The sequence below is a fragment of the Chlorocebus sabaeus genome, chromosome 29 (genome assembly GCF_047675955.1).
Source record: "Chlorocebus sabaeus isolate Y175 chromosome 29, mChlSab1.0.hap1, whole genome shotgun sequence".
Classification (NCBI taxonomy): Eukaryota; Metazoa; Chordata; class Mammalia; order Primates; family Cercopithecidae; genus Chlorocebus; species Chlorocebus sabaeus.
Window position 1 is genome coordinate 20727295 of NC_132932.1, and position 20270 is coordinate 20747564.

General features: G+C 39.1%; 1 protein-coding gene and 1 non-coding gene across 16 annotated transcripts in view; one reads left to right on the forward strand and one right to left on the reverse strand.

The window, feature by feature from the left end:
* AKAP13 (A-kinase anchoring protein 13) overlaps positions 1-20270 on the reverse strand; it is a 353478-nt gene that overhangs the window by 90242 nt on the left and 242966 nt on the right. For all 15 annotated transcript variants that reach the window (XM_073013063.1, XM_073013062.1, XM_073013060.1 and 12 more), the window contains 2 exons: positions 15843-15918; positions 9465-9601 (listed from right to left, as the gene is read on the reverse strand). In XM_073013063.1, the coding sequence (XP_072869164.1) occupies positions 9465-9601; positions 15843-15918 (213 nt within the window). The remainder of the gene's footprint in view (positions 1-9464; positions 9602-15842; positions 15919-20270) is intronic.
* On the forward strand, positions 3990-4095 carry LOC119620414 (U6 spliceosomal RNA). Its single transcript, XR_005236941.1, has one exon. It is a non-coding gene; the product is annotated as a U6 spliceosomal RNA (small nuclear RNA).

The following is a 20270-nucleotide window of genomic DNA, read 5'->3' on the forward strand; positions in this document are numbered from 1 at the left end:
TGTTTTTAATAGGATGATCACAGTTGGATTCAAATCTCCCCGGACTCTAGAAAAGAAACAGTCTAGATCTACCCTCTTTTTGTTTGTCTGTTTTTGAGACAGAGTCTCACTCTGTTGCCCAGGCTGGAGTACAGTGGCTCCATCTCAGCTCACCACAACCTCTGCCTCCCGGATTCAAGAGATTATCCTGCTTCAGCCTCCCAAGTAGCTGGAATTACAGGCATGCACCACCACACCTGGCTAATTTTTGTAGTTTTAGTAGAGACAGGGTTTCACCATGCTGGCCAGGCTGGTCTCTAACTCCTGACTTCAAGTGATCCACCCACCTCAGCCTCCCTCTGGGATTACAGGTGTGAGCCATCCCACCTGGCCTAGGTCTATCCTCTTTATACCTTTTACTAGAGGTACTAGACTAGAAGTACATCATTTTTTCTTTCTTTTCTTTTTTTTTCCAATTTGAGACAGGGTCTCACTGTGCCACTCAGGCTGGAGTGCAATGGTGAAATCATGGCTTACTGCAGCCTTGACCTCCTGGACGCAAGCGATCCCCCCACCTCAGCCTCCTGAGTAGCTGGAACTAGAAGCAAGTGCCAGCATGTTCAGCTAATTTTTTGTATGTATTTCTTTTAGACACAGGGTTTCGCCATGTTGCCCAGGATGGTCTTGAACTCCTGGGATCAAGCAATCCTCTTGCCTTGGCTTCCCAAAGTGCTAGGATAAAGGTTTGAGCCACTGTGACCATCCCATTTTTTTTCTTTCTTTAAGAGGAAAAAGATCAAATTTATGTTAGTTCTTTCAGTCAATATCACCAACTGCAATGAAGGGAATCCATTTGTCTCTGGGTTTTTTGTATATGAAAACTAAATTCATAATGTGTTAGATTTAATTTTTTTTACAAGCTTTAACTGAAAACAAAGCAGTCTGCTTGGCTACAATAATAATGTGCTGAAATTAACATTCCAAAAGCAAGTCTGTGGTTGTTTTTAGTGGCCTTCTGAAAAATGTGGAATAGCTTATGACCCCACCTAAAGTTTGCCACAAATGCATAAGTACTTTTACAAATATCTAAATGGATGAAAGCTATACATTTTTCTCATTTCACTGAGAACTGGCTGAGTGTTATGAGGCCAAATCATACATTAAATAATCAGTCCTGGCAATGAGGTCTTTGATAAAGTGATGATGCTCTTTCCTGGCTAACCTCTGCCTAACAGGTTCTGTGTAACGTTGTTCTAGTAGCCTGACATTTTCTACTTGTCGAAACATACCAGTGGCCAGGCGGGGTGGCTCACGCCTCTAATCCCAGCTACTGGGGAGACTGAGACAGGAAAATCTTTTGAACCCAAAAGGGAGCAAGGGAGGGAGATACCAGAACACAGAATTTGATGGGTGAGGGAAAGATGAGCTTCATGGTACCCAAAAGACCAAAAGAAGTGTCTAAGAGAAGCTTGATCATACTTAAGATGTGGGCACTGTCTTAATAGCTATTTTGCACTCTTATGGGATGGGGGCAGGGAACAGGGAAGGGCATTTTGTAATTCTTTTTCCCTTTTTCACAATATTTTCCTAATTAGTCTACTCAATGTTTTAATTAAGGGTAAAAAAATTTACGGTTCTTCAAGAAAGAGAAAAAAATTATGAAAATCTTTTGGCTTTGGAATAGAAAACAAGCTCTATACTATAAGGAGACTCTTTTTAAAGGTTTGACGCAATAGTTCAAAAGCATACCACCTTCTAAAAGCACCCTTTTTACCTTTTGGGCTTGATCTCACAAGCTAATAAGAAGGCTTTCTTTTCCCAGTTCTGTGGAATCCAGTTTCCTAGATTGGTTTTTAAGTAATGTATGAGATGTGAATGAGAGAGAAGATGCATGGGGATCACCAGACAGGTCAAACTGAGGCCCAGATTTTCCAATGGACTCAGGCATGAGCAGCAGAGTCAAGATTTGAACCCAGGCTGATTTCAACTCAAACTGCCCTATTCTGGTATCTCAATCATCTTTTTAAAATCCTTTAAGAACAAGACATCAAAGTCAGTATCAGAGAAGTCCCTTCACTGGGTCACTCTGTAAAATAAAACTATGGTTCACCAAGTAAATTCTAAATTGTGGTAGGTATTATTTTAAAATGAAACAACTGACTATGCTTTTAAAGTGAGTGAGGGACTCGGGGGCTTCCTAAAGGGGTCCTATTCATGGAGCAACTCTCCATGAACAAGGACAATGTAAATGGTCTCGTGAATGTCTCGGCTTTCTCACTGTACTGGGTTGAATAGTGTCCTCCTCAGATATATGTCCTTCTCAGAATGTGCCCTTATTTGGAAAGAGGGTCTTTGCAGATGTAATTAGTTAAGATGAGGTTATACTGGAGTAGGGTGGATCCAAAATGTCCCCAGATCCAATATGAAAGGTGTCCTTGCAAGAGGAGAAGAGACACAAAAAGACACACAGGAGAGAATACCACGTGAAGACAGAGGAAGAGATTAGAGTGCAGCATCTACAACCCAAGGAACACCAAGGACTGTGAACAAGCACCGGAGATTAGGAGAGAGGCCATTTTCTCTCAGAGCCTACAGAAGGAAAGCAGCCCCCCTGACACAGTGATTAGGATCCCTAGCCTTCAGAACTGGGACCAAGTACATTCCTATTGTTTACAGCCACCGTGCTTCCAGTAATTTGTTACAGCAGCCCTAGGAAGCTAATATACTCACCCTTAGCTGCCTAAATGTCTAATTCTCAAAATAATAACAAGGGACAAACAGAATGAACATCAATAAAGCAAAATGTGTAAAAAGCCTGCTCTAAAACACACAAGAAAGGCTTCAAAACAAACAAAAATTTTGAGTTAAAGTTTCCATTTATTAATTTGTCATATAGCCTTCTTACAAGTTAGCTCTTCTCAGTTTGGAAATAACTCACAGACAGTTGTATAGGTGCTTCTTCACTGGCATCTAATCTTGGAAGGATTTTGCCTCAAAAAAAAAAGGTCTGCTGGCCGGGCGCGGTGGCTCAAGCTTGTAATCCCAGCACTTTGGGAGGCCGAGACGGGCGGATCACAAGGTCAGGAGATCGAGACCATTCTGGCTAACACGGTGAAACCCCATCTCTACTAAAAAAAAAAATACAAAAAACTAGCCGGGCGAGGTGGTGGGCGCCTATAGTCCCAGCTACTCGGGAGGCTGAGGCAGGAGAATGGCGTGAACCCAGGAGGCGGAGCTTGCAGTGAGCTGAGATCCGGCCACTGCACTCCAGCCTGGGTGACAGAGCGAGACTCCATCTCAAAAAAAAAAAAAAAAGAAAAAAAGAAAAAAGAAGTCTGCTATCTCTCTGGCACTTTACCAATCTGAAGTTTATAAAGCAACCATCTACCCTTTTGAGACTCATTAAAATAAGATGGGAAAATCTTTGGTGGCCTATTTATACATATTTTAAAAACAAAGAGCTCTGTCTAGAATATATTCTCAACACAAAGCCTTTCTTCCTAATACGTGCTTTTAACTCTGATCTCACTGAAACTACATGATTTCTACAGTCTTGTGCATCTGGTAAGAATAAAGTTCACACAGAATAATATTCTTATACTTAGTATTTTTACTGCACTATGCAGCTCTTACTATGAATTGGTGGTTATTACTTGAAAAAGGAAAACAAAACATCACTGGTGAAAATGTAAAATGGTACAACCACTTGGGAAAAGATCTGTTTCATAGCAAATTAAACCTATACCTACCATATAATCTAACAATTCGAATCCTAGGTATTTACTCAAGAGAAATGATATTATTTAGATTCCATTTACATGAAGTTCTGAAACAGAGAAAACTAATCTGTGGTGGGAAAACAATTAAGACAGCTGTTGCCTTGAGAGGGTGTGAATGGAGACTGACTGAGAAGAGACATGAGGCAACTCCAAAGCAATGCTTATAGTCTGTATCCTGCTGCAGGCTGGGTACAAAGGTGAATGAAGGCTTCTATCAAAAGTCACCAATGGGTGCTCACTTTGATAGCACATATACTAAATTGGGACGATGCACAGAAGATTAGCATGGCCTCTGTGCAAGGATGATGCACACATTCGTGAAGCGGTCATTAAATTTTTTTTTAAAAGTCACTGACTGGTACCCTCAAGATTGTACATTTCACTGTATGTAAATTTTACCAAAAAACCCAATCAGCCTATAAACAAATATTGAATTCTAAGTGTTCAGAGGTGAAGTATATTGATATCTGAACACTTAGAATTTAGGCAAACTGGGTGGACAGATACATAGTTACATAACAAATACAATTAAAAGTTAATTGTAGGATCTAAGTAGTGGGTATATGGGTGTTCACTGTACAATTCTCCAAATATTCTATATGCTCCAATATTTTCTTAATAAAATGTTGGGGAAAATGCCTGACTGGCTTTCTCAGCCAGAGTTACATTATACAGGTATGGACACATAAGTGTATACAGAGGTATAAACATTATATACATAGAACTACAAAAACTGCTGCATACTTTATATCTTATTACTATACTTGAAGAAATCATGTTTGATACTGCCAAAATACTAGTCCTTTAATCTCCATTTATTCCCAAATATTTATTATTGTTATTTATAATAATACACAAGGCACTCTAATGGACCTTGGAAAAGAACAGCTCACATTTTAAACACCTAACACATGCCAACCATTTAATCCATTTATGTTCAATATTTTAAGAAAAGTACCTGATTACAAGCATTACCACTGGTTCAGAGTTTTAAATTTGTAATAATTTCAGCACTTGTGCATAGGCAATTGTAGTTTTCTTTCTTTTTTTTTTTTTTTTTTTGAGATGGGAGTATCACTCTGTTGCCCAGGCTGGAGTACAGTGGCACGATCTCAGCTCACTGCAACCTCTACCTCCCAGGTTCAAGCAATTCTTCTGCCTTAGCCTCCCGAGTAGCTGGGATTACAGGTGTCTGCCACCACGCCCAGCTAATTTTTGTATTTTTGGTAGAGATGGGGTTTCACCATGTTGGCCAGGCTGGTCTCGAACTCCTGACTGCCAGTGATCTGCCTGCCTCGGCCTCTCAAAGTGCTGGGATTACAGGCATAAGCCACCATGCCCACCTGCAATTGTAGTTTTCTTAATTAGGATTCTGTAAATACATTTACTTTTATTTATTTTTAAGACAGCGTCTCCCTCTGTTGCCCAGGCTGGAGTGCAGTTGCACAATCACAGCTCATTGCAGCATTGAACTTTAAGGTCCAAGTGATCCTCTCACCTCTGCCTCCCAAGTAGCTGGGACTACAGACGTGTGCCACCATGCCTGGCTAATTTTTAAATTTTTTAGTAGAGACAGGTTCTCACTATGTTGCCCAGGCTGGTCTCAATCTCCTGGACTCAAGCAGTCCTTTCACTTCAGCCTCCCAAAGTGTTGGGATTACAAGTGTGACTTACATTTACTTTTATCTCAAAAAGGTTTTTTCGGTTTTTTTAAAGTAATTTTTTTGGCTTGGGGATCAAGGACCTGAGAAAAACTACAGCACATGAAAGAAGGATGTTCCCTTTAGGTTTTGTATCTTACATAAGTCATTTTGATTTTTTTAAAATCAATTGTAGATACATCTTCTAACTAACCTGGGGAAAAAATACATGGAAGCGCTTTGATTTACCTCTCTTTGGGAAGAAAGGCAGCAACTATTAATATTTCCTGTAGACTTTAATTACCCTTTTGGATAGTAGAGTGGCCTAGATCATTATATTTTATAATCGTACTTTCTCTCTTAGCTAGTGCCAAAAAGAATCCTAGGATTTCTTTTCACTTTAGAAACAAAATCTAAATTTTATGCTGTTGATTAAAGATCTTAGGAACTCACACATATTCATGAGAATAAACATGAAGCTCATAACACTCACTAAAGAGTCATTTACCAGGAGGTATACTGAATGGAAAGACAGGGTTAAGGTGAAAAGGTCACAACAAACATTACGGGCTGTTAAAGACCTCTGTGAGGCCAGAGTCACACAAATGGCTGAAGGAAGTGACTTCATGTACCACTCATGGTTCACAGAAAAAGATGTTGCAATCTCTTGCCTACAGATTATTTTTTAGAGAAGGAGAAGAGGGTTAGAACCTGGGAACAAACTGCAAGACATTTTGATATTTTGCATAGCACCCTCTGTGGATTACCCCTGAGGACGACTTTTAAGGAAGCAGCTGATGGCCTATCTGCCAGTGCCACACTTTTATTTAATCACTGGCTATTAGGGCAGGTTTGGAGAGGTTGAGAATAAAACAAAAAATGAATGGATTTTAGAGTCAGGCCTAGATGCAAACTTCAAGCTGGCTGCTCACCCACTAAATAATTTTGGATACATTTCTTTACCCATCAGTGCCTCTATTTCTTCAAGAGCATAAAATCACCTACTCGTCAGGGTTGATGGGCAACAAACTGAGATAAAATATTTTTAAACTTTAGTTCAGTACCTACTGTACAGTAAGTATCCTGTCAGTATTAGTTTCTCTCTCTCCTTTTTGTAGGTCAGCCCTTGGTTTCATTAACGCTAGAGCAAACATTTATTGCAAAACCTCTCCTGGTCACAGGCTACTTTGGTAGAGCAAAAACACTAAGAGAAAAATCCTCCCCATCTTTTCTCAGGCCATTTAGACATTCTCAAGCACACATGAAAAGGTGAAAGTGAACCTGCCATTTCTGGTTTTCCCTAAGCAGTCTGGTATAAAATGTAGGTGTTATTTACTTATTTATTTTTGAGACAGGGTCTTGCTCTGTTGCCCAGTCTGGAATGCAATGGTGCCATCACGGCTCACTGCAGCCTTAACCTCCTGGACTTAAGTGATCCTCCCACCTCAGCCTCCTGAATAGCTGGGACCACAGGTGTGCACCACCATGTCCAGCTAATTTTTGTATTTTTTGTAGAGACAAGTCCCATTATGTTGGCTCAGGCTGATCTCAAACTCCTTGACTCAGATGATCCTCCTGCCTTAGCCTCCCCAAATGCTAAGATCCACCATGCCTGGCCTCCTTGAACTTTAAAAAATTATGTCTGTCTAGTATTCTTGGGGAAAAAAAAAAAAAAAAAAAAAAAAAACCTCCGAAATCTAGCACAGGTCATTTATATGAGCAATTTCATAAATGGTTCTGGGAAACTAAGAAGGAGAAATATAGAAAATTCTAATTATCCTTAGCTAGGAAAACCATTCAGTTAAGTGACCAGAAGTAACTCTGAGTCTGCAGAGATGGTAATATTCAGGTACAAGCTGTCATGCACCTAGGAGGTTGCAAGCAAGTATTTCTTAATGAAGACACTTCAATTTTTTAAAAAAACTTTCTACATTAAAATTTTCAAACATATATAAATGTTTAACAAATATCTGTATATCCATGACCTAGTTTCAGTGATTATCAATGATCCCATTTTAAAGCTGGAACTTAGAGATACTATCTAATCTGTTTATCTCAGTATGTTTTTAGCGACACATATCTTCAGAATGGTATCCCCTTGCAGGGAATAGAATTCCTTACAATTAAAACCTCAGAGTCACAGTGGAAATTACCTAAACTCTGATATTATAAAATAAAATAAAATAAAATAAAATAAAATAAAATACAAAATAAAATAAAACTATTGATTTCTCTTTTCCTAAGTAAAAAGAGAAAGGCAGATCTTCTAAATGTGGAGTTTTTACTTCATAGAATTTTTTGTCAAGTCACTATAAGTAACAATGATAGAAATCTTTAAGGCTGCATCATATTAAATAAGTCTTTCCAAGGAACTTGGGAAGACAATGTGCTCAAGATAAAAATGCTGTGTAGAAGTTACAAGAATAGGCCAGGTGTGGTAGCTCATTTTGGCCTTAGGGAAGGCCAAAAATGAAAGGAAGGTACACAGGGTACATTCACAGAGGCACTGATATGCTCCTGATTCCCAAATCTTTAGGTCTCTATTCTTGTAACTTCTCTTTTTTTATTTTATTTTATTTTATTTTTATTTTTGAGACAGAGTTTCACTCCTGTTGCCCAGGTTGGAGTGCAGTGGTGCAATCTCGGCTAGCTTCAGCCTCCACCTCCCGGGTTCAAGCAATCCTCCTGCCTCAGCCTCCCAAGTAGCTGAGATTACAGGCACACGCCACCATGCCCAGCTAATTTTTTTTTATATGTTTAGTAGAGACGGGTTTTCACCATTTCCAGACTGGTCTCGAACTCCTGACCTCAAGTGATCCACCGTGGCCTCCCAAAGTGCTGGGATTACATGCATGAGCCACCACACCTGGCCTATTCTTGTAACTTCTACACAGCATCATTGACCATCTTGGACAGCTTAATCACCCACTAACACAATTGCCCTCACCACTTCTCCGAGATCATCATAAAACTAGAAGGAACCGCCTTGGTAGATGCAACAGTGTTTCTGCCTCTTCACCTCCTTACCATTAAGAAAACCACTTGTGGCATATAATTGAGTAGCATTTGCCATCTCTGTTGTGGGAAAGCCCTCTATTCTTCGCAGAGGAACAAAACAGAACTTGCTGCAACTAAAAACAAACATAAGCAAAAGAAAGCAAACTGCCCCGATTCCCCACCTCCCTTAGACAGTCTCAAATTATATGCAAATGTGAGCTGATTCATGTGGAAGGGCTCCATCGCTGAGATCTAGAAAGTTCCAATTAAGCAGGCTAGATGAGGATAAGTGATATGACCACACTCAACAGGAAGCTTCAGGCCTAAACACATTAACCAGAAATGACTCTACAGCTGGTTTATACATATGACATCATATAGTCTGAGCTGTGGTCCTTGCTGCCCACTGAGAAGTGTTTACTGTCATCTGACTTAATTCTAAAGGAACTTCCATTTCTTTTGACTCGTATATGAGCTTCAAAATCTGCATTTAACTAGCCACAATTTCACATTAAATCACTTTGGCCAATGCTTTTTTTCTTTCCCTTTTTTTTTTTTTTTTTTTTTTTTTTTGGTTTTTGGAGACAGAGTCTCGTTCTGCCGCCCAGGTTGGAGTTCAGTGGCGCAAACTTGACTTACTGCAACCTCTGCCTCCTGGGTTCAAGTGAGCACCTCCAGCTAATTTTTATATTTTTAGTAGAGACGGGGTTTCACCATGTTGGCCAGGCTGGTCTCGAACTCCTGACCTCAAGGGGTCCACCCACCTCAGCCTCCCAAAGTGTTGGGATTACAGGCATGAGCCACCATGCCCAGCCCAATGCCTTTTTCTAAACCCTGGTAATCTGGCGTTTCCTTCTCCAAGAGAACATTTACACGCCTCTCAGACTGAGTGAGGCCCTACAAGGCTAGCTGGATCACAACTTATTAGCAGGAGTTACATATTTAGGGAAACAACATGTCTTGGGAAGACAATGAGCACAAGAGGGGAAAAAAGTGGAAAAGAGTTTGGGAGCCCAAATAGGAACACAAAAGCCATGGGACAAAAATGAAAGGAAGGTTCACACAATACCTTTGGGAAGATGATGCTGTCCATGTCATCACTGGGTGAGTGAAAGAGGTCAGAATCACTCCCAGATTCTCTTTTAAGTACACCTTGTTTTGAGGTACACTCTCTGCCCAGTCCAACATCCAGGAAGTTCTCACACTCTGAAAAAGAGAATTTATTCACCAATATTGAAAATAAAAAACAAAAAGAAACACTTCCTTTTCACCCCAGCAACCAGTCTTTTAAATCTCTCTCTCACTCTTTTCTTTTCCTTCCCTCCTTGTTTCTTTTTTTCGATATCAAGAAGCTATAAAGGACACAGTCTAATTAGTAGTTCTGCTACTCCAATTCTAGGTTGATATAGCTCCTACAGGACAATCATGCGTCTACCATGTTTATATTAGGTACAGAAAGATAAAAGGATGATTTAGAACCATATTCTACTTCTATTTAGATACCTGCATGGTAATGTTTTCCTCGTAGTAATTAGGGAATTTTTTTTCTTTTGTCTTCAAAATCCAAAGTCTTTTACTAGCAACTATGTGATGCAGTTTGTTTTAAACTTATAGGTTCTTCTGAGTAATAACAGAAATATAATTTAACTTTTCTTACTATAAATAGTTCTTAAATTGGGGGCATAATGTGCCAAAGTGGAAAAATATATCATTTAGAATCTGTTTTCAGTTCAATAACTAGAACAGGGACCCTGGCAAGCCAGAGGGAGGGGTCTGTGACAGAAATACTACCTTGGTACATGGAGGGAGCCTAAAAACTTAGTAGCTTGAAATAAGCAAGATACTCTCTCTTATTAACTTTGCTTTTTTGTTTTGTGTTGTTTATTTTGAGATAGGTTTTCCTTCTGTTGCCCAGCCTGTAGTGCAGTGGCATGATCTCAGCTCACTTCAACCTCCGCCTCCTGGGCTCAAGCAATCCTCACACCTTACCCTCCCAAGTAGCTGGGACTGCAGGCACATGCCACCAAGCCCAGTTTATTTTTTGTAAAGATGGGTTTTGGCATGTTGCCCAGGCTATTAACTTTGAAAACAAAAGTGACATGTGACTGGGTACTATACGGTTAAAGGGATTTGTAGATGGTGAAACCAAGAACCCAAGTCCATTACTGAATGGATATGAGCTTCCTTCAAGAAGTTTTTGCAACCTCTGCCTCCCGGGTTCTACAGGCATGTGCCACCATGCCTGGCTAATTTTTTTTTTTTTGTATTTTTAGTAGAAATGAGGTTTCACCGTGTTAGCCAGGATGGTCTCCATCTCCTGACTTTGTGATCCACCTGCCTCAGCCTCCCAAAGTGCTGGGATTACAGGCATGAGTCACTGGGCCTGGCCCTAAGAAGTTTTAAAGATAAAAGTCATGACCAGGCATGGTGGCTCAAGCGCTTTGGGAGGCTGAGGCAGGAGGAGCACCTGAGGCCAGGAGTTTGAGAACAGCCTGGCCAACATGGTGAAACCCCATCTCTACTAAAAATACAAAAAATTAGCCAGGCTTGGTGGCAGGTGCCTGCAATCCCAGCTACTTGGGAGGCTGAGGCAGGAGAATCGCTTGAAGCTGGGAGGCAGAGGCTGCAGTGAGCCAAGATTGCGCCACTGCACTCCAGCCTAGGTGACAGAGAGCGACTTCATTTCAGGAAAAAAAAAAAAAAAAAAAAGATAAAAGTCATGCATCTCTGTTTTTGTAAGCAAGTTAATGTGTTATTTGGACAACCAGGTAGGCATGCTTTATCAAATCTATAGGTGACAATAAGTGATGAGGGACAGGGCAGGAAACCTGGCTATCTAGGAGTTAAAGAGAACTCTACTTGGAGGTTTTGGGGGAAGCAAATTCAAGAGGAACTGACAGTACAAGGTGATGACAAAACCAAAGAAACACTAATAGTTTTAGTCTCTATTAGTAAATAGTACACTGGCATCCAAAACGGGAACAGTCTTGTCACTATGTGCCATCCAGACCACACCTTCGGGACTGTACTTGTTCCTAAATAACATCTACAGTAGAACACTGATAAACAAAAATGTGTACGTAGTAACGGGGTCACGACAGTCAAAACATTTGAGATACATTCAGCTTACTGAGGAGCTTGAAGAAAATGTGCCTAAAGACGGTCACAGATTCCCTCTGTGCTGTTCCAGGGGCAGAACAAAGACCAGTGAGTGTGAGCTACAGAGCTTCACTAAAACGGGGCCTCTTGGCAATAGGTTGGGTGCCCCATAAAGTAGTGACTATCACTTTACCAGAAGGGTTTTGGAACAGAGAATGACTATGTCAAGATATTACAGAAAAGGTATCTGTACAGAGAGGGAAGTGAGGGCTGGACTAGATAACTTCCAGTGTCTCCTTCGATTATTAGATTCTATGCTTAGATAATTATGTTGTCTCTGTGTGTTGAAATTGGGAAGAAATAGCTGTTCTAATGAACAATTAATTAGTGATAATCACTGAATTATCTGCCCTGGTAGCTTAGAGCAAGGGTCAAGGATGCACTGCATTGCTACAGGTCATAAATCGCTTGTCAATCAAATGATTTTTTCTACTAGTTAAGCATCTGGCTAAATACTGGGGAGTATCCAAATAAAAAGAAATGTTTAGTGTTGGGGGGGAGGCAGTTTACTGTCTTGTGGCAGAAATAAACATATTAGAAGACAATTTCAACGAAGAATTACACAAAAAAATGCCATAGGAAGTGAGACAGGGCTCATGGATGAATCTGAAAATCTTTCAGTTAAAAAAGATCACCTTAGTCTGTTTCAGTCTTGGTTCAAACTATTTCGGAGAGTGTTAGTTCAATGGGAACAGCCCTGCCTTTAGCCGACTGGAAACTATGGGTATTCTGGAGAATTTTTTTCACATTTCCTAGAGTATGTAGTAACCTAAGAGGAGTTGGTGGGTGTGATCTACTCCTTCTCCTTTCCCTGCCTGAAAAAATAAAAAAAACACCTTTCCATGATTGAGGGAAAAATAGGGGGGCTGGCCAAGAAAAGAAAGGGCTGTCACAGCAACTACACTGAGCTGCTCGCTGTCCAGCTGGCCCTCTGACAGACCACGTCCAAATTCCAGACTGGAAAACAAACTAGCTCATGATATTCGAATGGAAAATTCACAGGGAAGATCCAGATTCAGCCCTGGTAGGAATACCTCACCCAGAAAATAAATTCAAGCCAGCATTACAAGGGGTAACAAACCAAGTTTGGGATGAGAGTCTGCTCTGTGAGATAAAGCTGATTGTTGAGGAGGGGAAGAGAGAAAAGTACAGAAAGAAGGACCAAGATGGAGAGAGAGGGACCATAAACCATTATAACTCCCCCGTGTCATGGGGCGGGGGGAGGTGGGGGGAATCCCTAAAGGCAGAGCTAATCCACACCCTGTATCACATGTATTGGTAAGTTTTCAAAATTAATAAAATCTTTTCTTTCCTTCTATATGTTCCCTTCCTACTGAATAAAGGGGAGCAGCATATCTAAGTGTAAACAAGAATAAAGATCTCTGCTTTTCGAGTTAGACCCATCAGGCTTAAATCTAGGTCTGACTACTCAATAGAAGAAAAATTCCAGGCAAGAAGTAATTTCACCGCGCTCAGTTGCCATTTCCATAACAGTGACAAGAGATGATCGTATTTCCCTAAAGGAGTCATAGTGACAGGAATAATTTATACATAGAGTAACCAGAACTCTGGTTTCCACCACATAGCAGGTGTGAGATATATGTGTCTAATGAAGTTAAGGCTTCATTAACATTTAATGTATGATTCAGTTAAGTATCCAGATGACAGTACCTTAAAGATGGGCACAGGCAGGGCCAGTCCCATTTTATGACCCATATGTAAATTTGTCTATAATTTTTGTGTACTGAGCTATTAGCTTTTTAGAATACAAACTTTTTAAAAGGTGTTATCTAGTCATTTGGGTTTAAAACGACATAAATGCCAACAAACTGTTATTGGGGAAGGGCAGGAAAACACACTGCTGACATCCTGTGGGCTCTGTTATGTCATACTAATCATAATTCTATCTTGTAATTTGTCCATTATTAAAGAGTATACAAAGTGATTTTAAAAGACAGTAGTATCTTGGCTAGGCGCAGTGGCTCATGCCTATAATCCCAGAATTTTGGGCGGACGAGGCGGAGGGATCACGAGGTCAGGAGATTGAGGCCATCCTGGCTAACACAGTGAAACCCCATTTCTACTAAAAATACAAAAAAATTAGCTGGGTGTGGTGGTGGGCACTTGTAGTCCCAGTTACTTGGGAGGCTAAGGCAAGAGAATGGTGTGAACCCGGGAGGCGGAGCTTACAGTGGGCCGAGACCATGCCACTGCACTCCAGCCTGGAGAACAGAGCGAGACTCTGTCTCAAAAAAAAAAAAAACAAAACAAAAAAAAAACCTGTTATTTATTTATTTATTTGAGACGGAGTCTTGCTCTGTCGCTCAGGCTGGATCTTGGCTCACTGCAACCTCCGCCTCCTGGGTTCAAGTGATTCTTCTGCCTCAGCCTCCTGAGTAGCTGGGGCTACAGGCATGTGCCACCACACCCGGCTAATTTTTGTATTTTTAGTAGAGACAGGGGTTTCACCATATTGGCCAGGCTGGTCTCGAACTCCTGATCTTGTGATCTGCCTGCCTCAGTCTCCCCAAGTGTTGGGATTACAGGCATGAGCCACCTCGCCCGGCCAAAAGACAGTATCTTATTTGGTCTAATGCTATTGCTCTCTTGAGGAAGTGTTTATGTAGTAAAATAGAGAAACCTGCAAAACAAAGTACCTGGGATTCACAAAAACACTATGCCTAAAATCAAAATCTCAGGTCTGAAGCTGAGTGGCGTAATTCTGATCTGCAACTTTGTTAAATTGAGATTTTAAAATAATTACTTTAAAAAGACTAAATTGCTTATGCTCGGGGTTAGCGTGTACAGTAGGTCTACAGAATTCAAAATTGTGTACTGGGGAAAATGTCCAGGGGTTCAAAAATCAATTCTCTAAATATAGAAATTAAACTATGATGTGTGGAGATCTTTCCTTCCTATGAATATTCAAACCGTGAGCAACCTCATTTAACCTTTACTTGGCAGAAAGTTTCACTCTTGGGTGGTTGTAATTACACTTTTAGAAAAAGCCCCAAACAGTTTAAGGAACCAAAACACAGTAGTAAGTGGTACACGTTTAAGTAGAAGGTTGTAGGAGGCTACATGGGGGAAGTGTCAGCTAAATCTGTGAACGGGGCCAATCTTGTAAAACTTGGACCCTGAACACGACTATAGCATAATATCCTTAACTACTCTCAAAAAATGAGACAAAAATAGAGAAGAACACTTTCCATATTTGTTTTCAATTATTTCCTTTGTAGTAAAGTCAGAGAGTTGAGAATCAGTAGGAAACTGCTCTGGAGTTACAGGATTCAAAACAATTTGTTTTTAAATTTAACACTACTGGAGGGTATCTACACGTAAACTATTTCTAAAAAGACCTGCAAATGAAGACTAGGTAATTTTTAAAGCTGGGCAGTAAAAACTGGGAAGGCAAACAGAGGCTTGTTGGGTAAAACAGACTAAAAAAACTCAGAATGCAAATTACTAGTATTCACTTAGCAGCCATAGGAACAGGCACAGGGATTACTCATCATGTCATCTGTATTACACCCTCAAAATGAGACAAGCTACTAATACTTTACAGATGGGAGGGAGACAATGTAGCACACAGACATTAGGGAACATACTTTACGTCACACAGAGTTAGAGGCTGGACCTGGTTTAAAAGTTGGGAATCCTAACTAACCACAAGCCATGTGCTATGTCATTAACAAGCAAGGTCTTAAGAGCATTGTACCCTCAAGTGTTGTTAGAAATAACTCAAAGATACTTAAGGAAAGACTTAATTCCTGACCATGCATCCAAAGTGTAATGTTCTCAATCTTGGGTACACAGTAGGGTAACTAAAGGAGCTTATAAAGATTTTGGTATCTAGGCCACACCCCACCCAACTAAATCAGAATATCTGGAGGTAAGACCCAGGCATGTGTATATTTTTAAAGCTTGCTCAGCCAGATAATTCCAATGTGCAGTCAAAATTGAGAACCTCAGGTTTGGTTCTTAACAGTAGATTTATACTTTTGCCAGATTAAAAAACATATGTCATATATATACGCACAGCACAGATGCCTTCACAAATGAATGAATCATAAAGCCACCTATGATGTCCTTTACCAGCAAAACAAAATCCAGGTAATTACATGTGCTCATCTCCAACTGTAAGACAAAATGCCTACAAAGCCAAATCACATATATCCCTTCCTCTGATTTACTGTATAATATGCTAAGGAAGGGCAGATCTCCAAATAAAACGATCTGTTAGAGTGGGCCTGCAGCTCCAGAAAATGAATGGACAATCTCAGCTTACCTGGGCTCTGCTTGGAAGCCAAAAGAGATGCTGCATCAGGGCATGGCTCTATTGTACACCAGTTTTCTCGGTTTATCTGAAAGAAAAGGAAAACACTGTGTTTCAGTCATTGAGGTAATGTGAGATAATTTTATAGGTGCCAAAATTATGTCGACTGTACCAACATTCCTATCTTTTTATTTAATACAGGGTGAGCAAACTTACGTCAAGGGAAAAAAAAATTTTTTCACACTATAACCACAGCAATCTATACTCAAGGCTCTAAAGAGGTTGTCATTGTCAATAAAAATTAGGCATACAAAAGTAAGAGGAAAAGATACACAAAGATGAAGGCCATAGTGTAGGCCAAGGGTAAAATAAAAAAAGTTAACATATGAAATTGACTAAATATTAAAATACATATTTGGTGTGGCTCATGCCTGTAATCTCAACACTTTGGGAGGCTGAGGTGGATTGCTTGAGGCCAGGAGTTCAAGACAAGTCTGGCCAACATGGCGAAACCCCATGTCTACTAAAATACAAAAATTACCTACACATGGTGGTGGTACATGCCTATAATCCCAGTCACTCAGGAGGCTGAGGCACAAGAATTGCTTAAACCCAGGAGGCAGATGTTGCAGTGAGCCCAGATCGCGTCACTGCACTCCAGCCCGGATGACAGAGCAAGACGCCGTCTCAAAAAAAAAAAAAAAAAAAAGGGCTCAGAGGGGTAGCTGAAGTAATAAATAGCAGGACTGGTATTGGAATGCCAAGTCTGTATTACTCTAAAAAGCAAAAACTTCCCCCCTCCCCACAAATTAAAAAAAAATTCAAATATAGCCTTTACACCTCCCAACCATCTTAACATTACAATTCTCTACTTTAAATTTTAAAATTCTTAAATTACCATTGAAGATTTCAATACTCCTCTCTTAGTTTATTGATAAAACAAATAGAAACAAAATCAGCAAGATAGAGAAAACATGAAAAACCTCAATCAATTTGACCTAACACAATACAGAACACTCCATCCAATAACAGCATAAGACACATTCTTCTCAAGTGCACTTGGAATGTTCATATTCTATCACATAAAACAAACCTCAAATAAAACAAACATATTCTGTAGCACAAAACAAGTCTCAAATATAAGAAAATTAAAATAAAAAGTATGCTCTGTGATCACAACAGTATTAAATCAGAAATCCAAAACAAAAGATTGGAAAAAACTCAAATATTTGAAAAAAATTTTAAAAACTTCTAAATAGGCTGGGTGCGGTGACTCACGCCTGTAATCCCAGCACTTTGGGAGGCCGAGAGAGGCGGATCACAAGGTCAGGATACCAAGACCATTCTGGCTAACATGGTGAAATCCAGTCTCTACTAAAAATATATATAAAAAATTAGATGGGCATGGTGGCGGGCGCCTGTATTCCCAGCTATTCAGGAGGCTGAGGCAGGAGAATGGCATGAACCCAGGAGGCAGAGCTTGCAGTGAGTGGAGATCGCACTGCACTCCAGCCTGGGAGACAGAGATAAAAAAATAAAAAATAAACAAATAAACACTTCTAAATAACCCAATGAATCAAAGTATATTAAGAAAAATAAGAAAATATTCTGAATTGAATAAAAATTAAAACACCACATATAAAAATTTGTGGATAGAACTAAAGCAGTGCTAACAGCAATATTTATAACACTACATGCCTATATTAGAACACAAGGTTTCAAATCAGTGATCTAAACTTCTACCTTACGAAACTAGAAAAAGAGGAGTAAATTAACCCAAAGCAAGCAGGATAAAGAAAATAAAGAACAGAAATCAATAAAATAGAAAACAGAAGAACAATAAAATCAATGAAACCAAAAGCTGGTTCCTTAAAAGGGTCAATAATATCAATACAACTCTAGCGAGGCTAATCAAAAAAGAAAAGCTACAAATGACAGAAATCAGGAATTACAGAACAACACCATTACAGATCCTATAGATACTGAAAAAATAAAGAAATATTATGAACATTACTGCAATAAATTCATCAAGTTGGATGAAATAGTAGCATTCCATGACACTATACAAACTATCAAAATGCACTCAAGAAAACACAGATAATCTAAATAGCCTTATTCTATTAAAGCAATTGAATCCATAGTTTAAAACTTTATTACAAGGAAAACTTCAGGCCTAGATGACTTCAGTGGTGAATGCCACCAAACACTTAAGAAAGAAATGTCAACTCTACACAAGCTCTTACAGAAAACACAAGTATTTACAATGCAGCTCATTTTATGAGCCTAGCATTACTCTGAAATCAAAACCAGAGAGATATAAGAAAACTACAGATCAATATTCCTCAGAAACATAGATGCAAAAAACCTTAACAAAATTTTAGGTTAATGGAATCCAGCAATATCCCAGGAATGTAAGGTTGGTTTAGCACTTGAAAAATCAGTTTATTAACAGACCAAAAAACTCATGAACTAATGATCATCATTAGATCGAAAGAATCTGGGGCCAGGAGCGGTAGCTCAAGCCTGTAATCCCAGCACTTTGGGAGGCCGAGGCAGGCGGATCACTTCAGGTCAGGAGTTCAAGATCAGCCTGGCCAACATGGTGAAACCACGTCTCTACTAAAAATACAAAAATTAGCCAGGTGTGGTGGTGGGTCTCTGTAATCCCAGCTACTAGGGAGCCTGAGGCATGAGAATCACCAGAACCCACGAAGCAGAGGTTGCAGTGAGCCGTGATTGTGCCACTGAACACCAGTCTGAGCAACAAAGCAAGAATCTGTCTCAAAGGAAAAAAAAATCAGCAAAATTCAACATCTATTCATGATAAAAAAAACTCTCAGAACACTAGGAAGAGAAAGGAAATTACTCAAACTGGCAAAGGCATCTATAAAAAACCTACGGTTAACATTATATTTATTGGTGAAAGACTAAATGCTTTCATTCTGAGATCAGTAACCAAAGATATCCATTCTCATCACTTCTATTCAACAATATTCCGGAGGTCCTAGCCAGTGCAGTAAAGCAGAAAAAGAAAGAAAACACATACCATTGGAAAGGAAGAAGTCAAACTTGGTTTATTGACAAATGGCGTGACTGCCTATGCAGAAAATGCTAAGGAATCTATAAAAATACTGGAATAAATAATGTATTAATAAAAGCAAGGTTGCCAGAGACAAAGCAACATTAAAAAAAGCAATGCTAGATCTTTATACTAGCAAAGAGCAATTAGAAATTGAAATTAAAAGTAAAAGCAATACCATTTACAAAAGCCTCAATAAATACAAAATAATTAGGGATAATTTTAAGAAAATACGAGTAACACTCATACTCTGAAACCTTTATAAAACACTATTGAGAAAAAATTAAAGCAGACTTAAATAAATACAGATATACCATGTTTACAGATCAGAAGATCTCAATACAGTTGTTATTGTCCTCAAATTGATCACTACATGATTTCAAGACTTACTATAAAAGCTGCACTAACCAAACCTGCCTCATATTAAAAGGCAGACATATAAATCAATGTTAGAGAAGAGAGAATCCACCAACAGACCTTCACAGATATGGCCCACTGATTTTGACAAAGATGCCAAGATATTTTAATGAGGAAAAAATAGTCTTATGAACAAATGATGCTATAACAACTGGATACAAATATGTAAACAAACAAAACTCCCCAAGATCTAAAATATTACCCCAAACCTTACCACCTATAAAAATGAACTCAGAATAGATTATATATCTAAATGTTCAACCTAAAACTAAAAAACTCCTAAAGAAGATGGAGTGAAACACTTTTATGGGACTTTGAGTTACACAAAGATTTCTTAAATACTACATTTTTTAAAACATGAAAAAAAAAATAAATATTTGTCAACCTTAAAAACTTTTACTCCTCAAAAGCCATTGTTAGGAAAACAAAAAGGCAAACTAAAAACTGAAGGAAAATATTTATAAAACAATTATCTGCTAAGAACTCCTACCCGGAATATTTAAAAATAAAACAAAACAAACTCTTACAATGCAATAACAAAGCAACGTGATTTTTTAAATGCGTAAAACATTTGAATAAACATTTCATTTAAAAAGATACACAAAAGGCAGATAAGCAAAAAAAAAAAAAAAAAAAAAAAAAAAAAGATACCCAACTTCGTTAATTCACAGGAAAATGTAAATTAAAATCCCAAGGACATACCAACAGGCATCCATCACAACAGTCAAAATTTGAGACTGATAATACCAAATGTTGGCAAAGATGTGGAGCAACCAGAACACAGAACTGTTGTTGAAAGAATGCAAAATAGTGTAGCCATTTTGGGAAAGCGGTTTAGCAGTTTTTTATAATGTCAAACATATACTTACACACAACATAGCATCCCATTCATTTACCAAAGAAGAATCAAAACCTACTGTCACACAAAGACTTGCACTGGAATT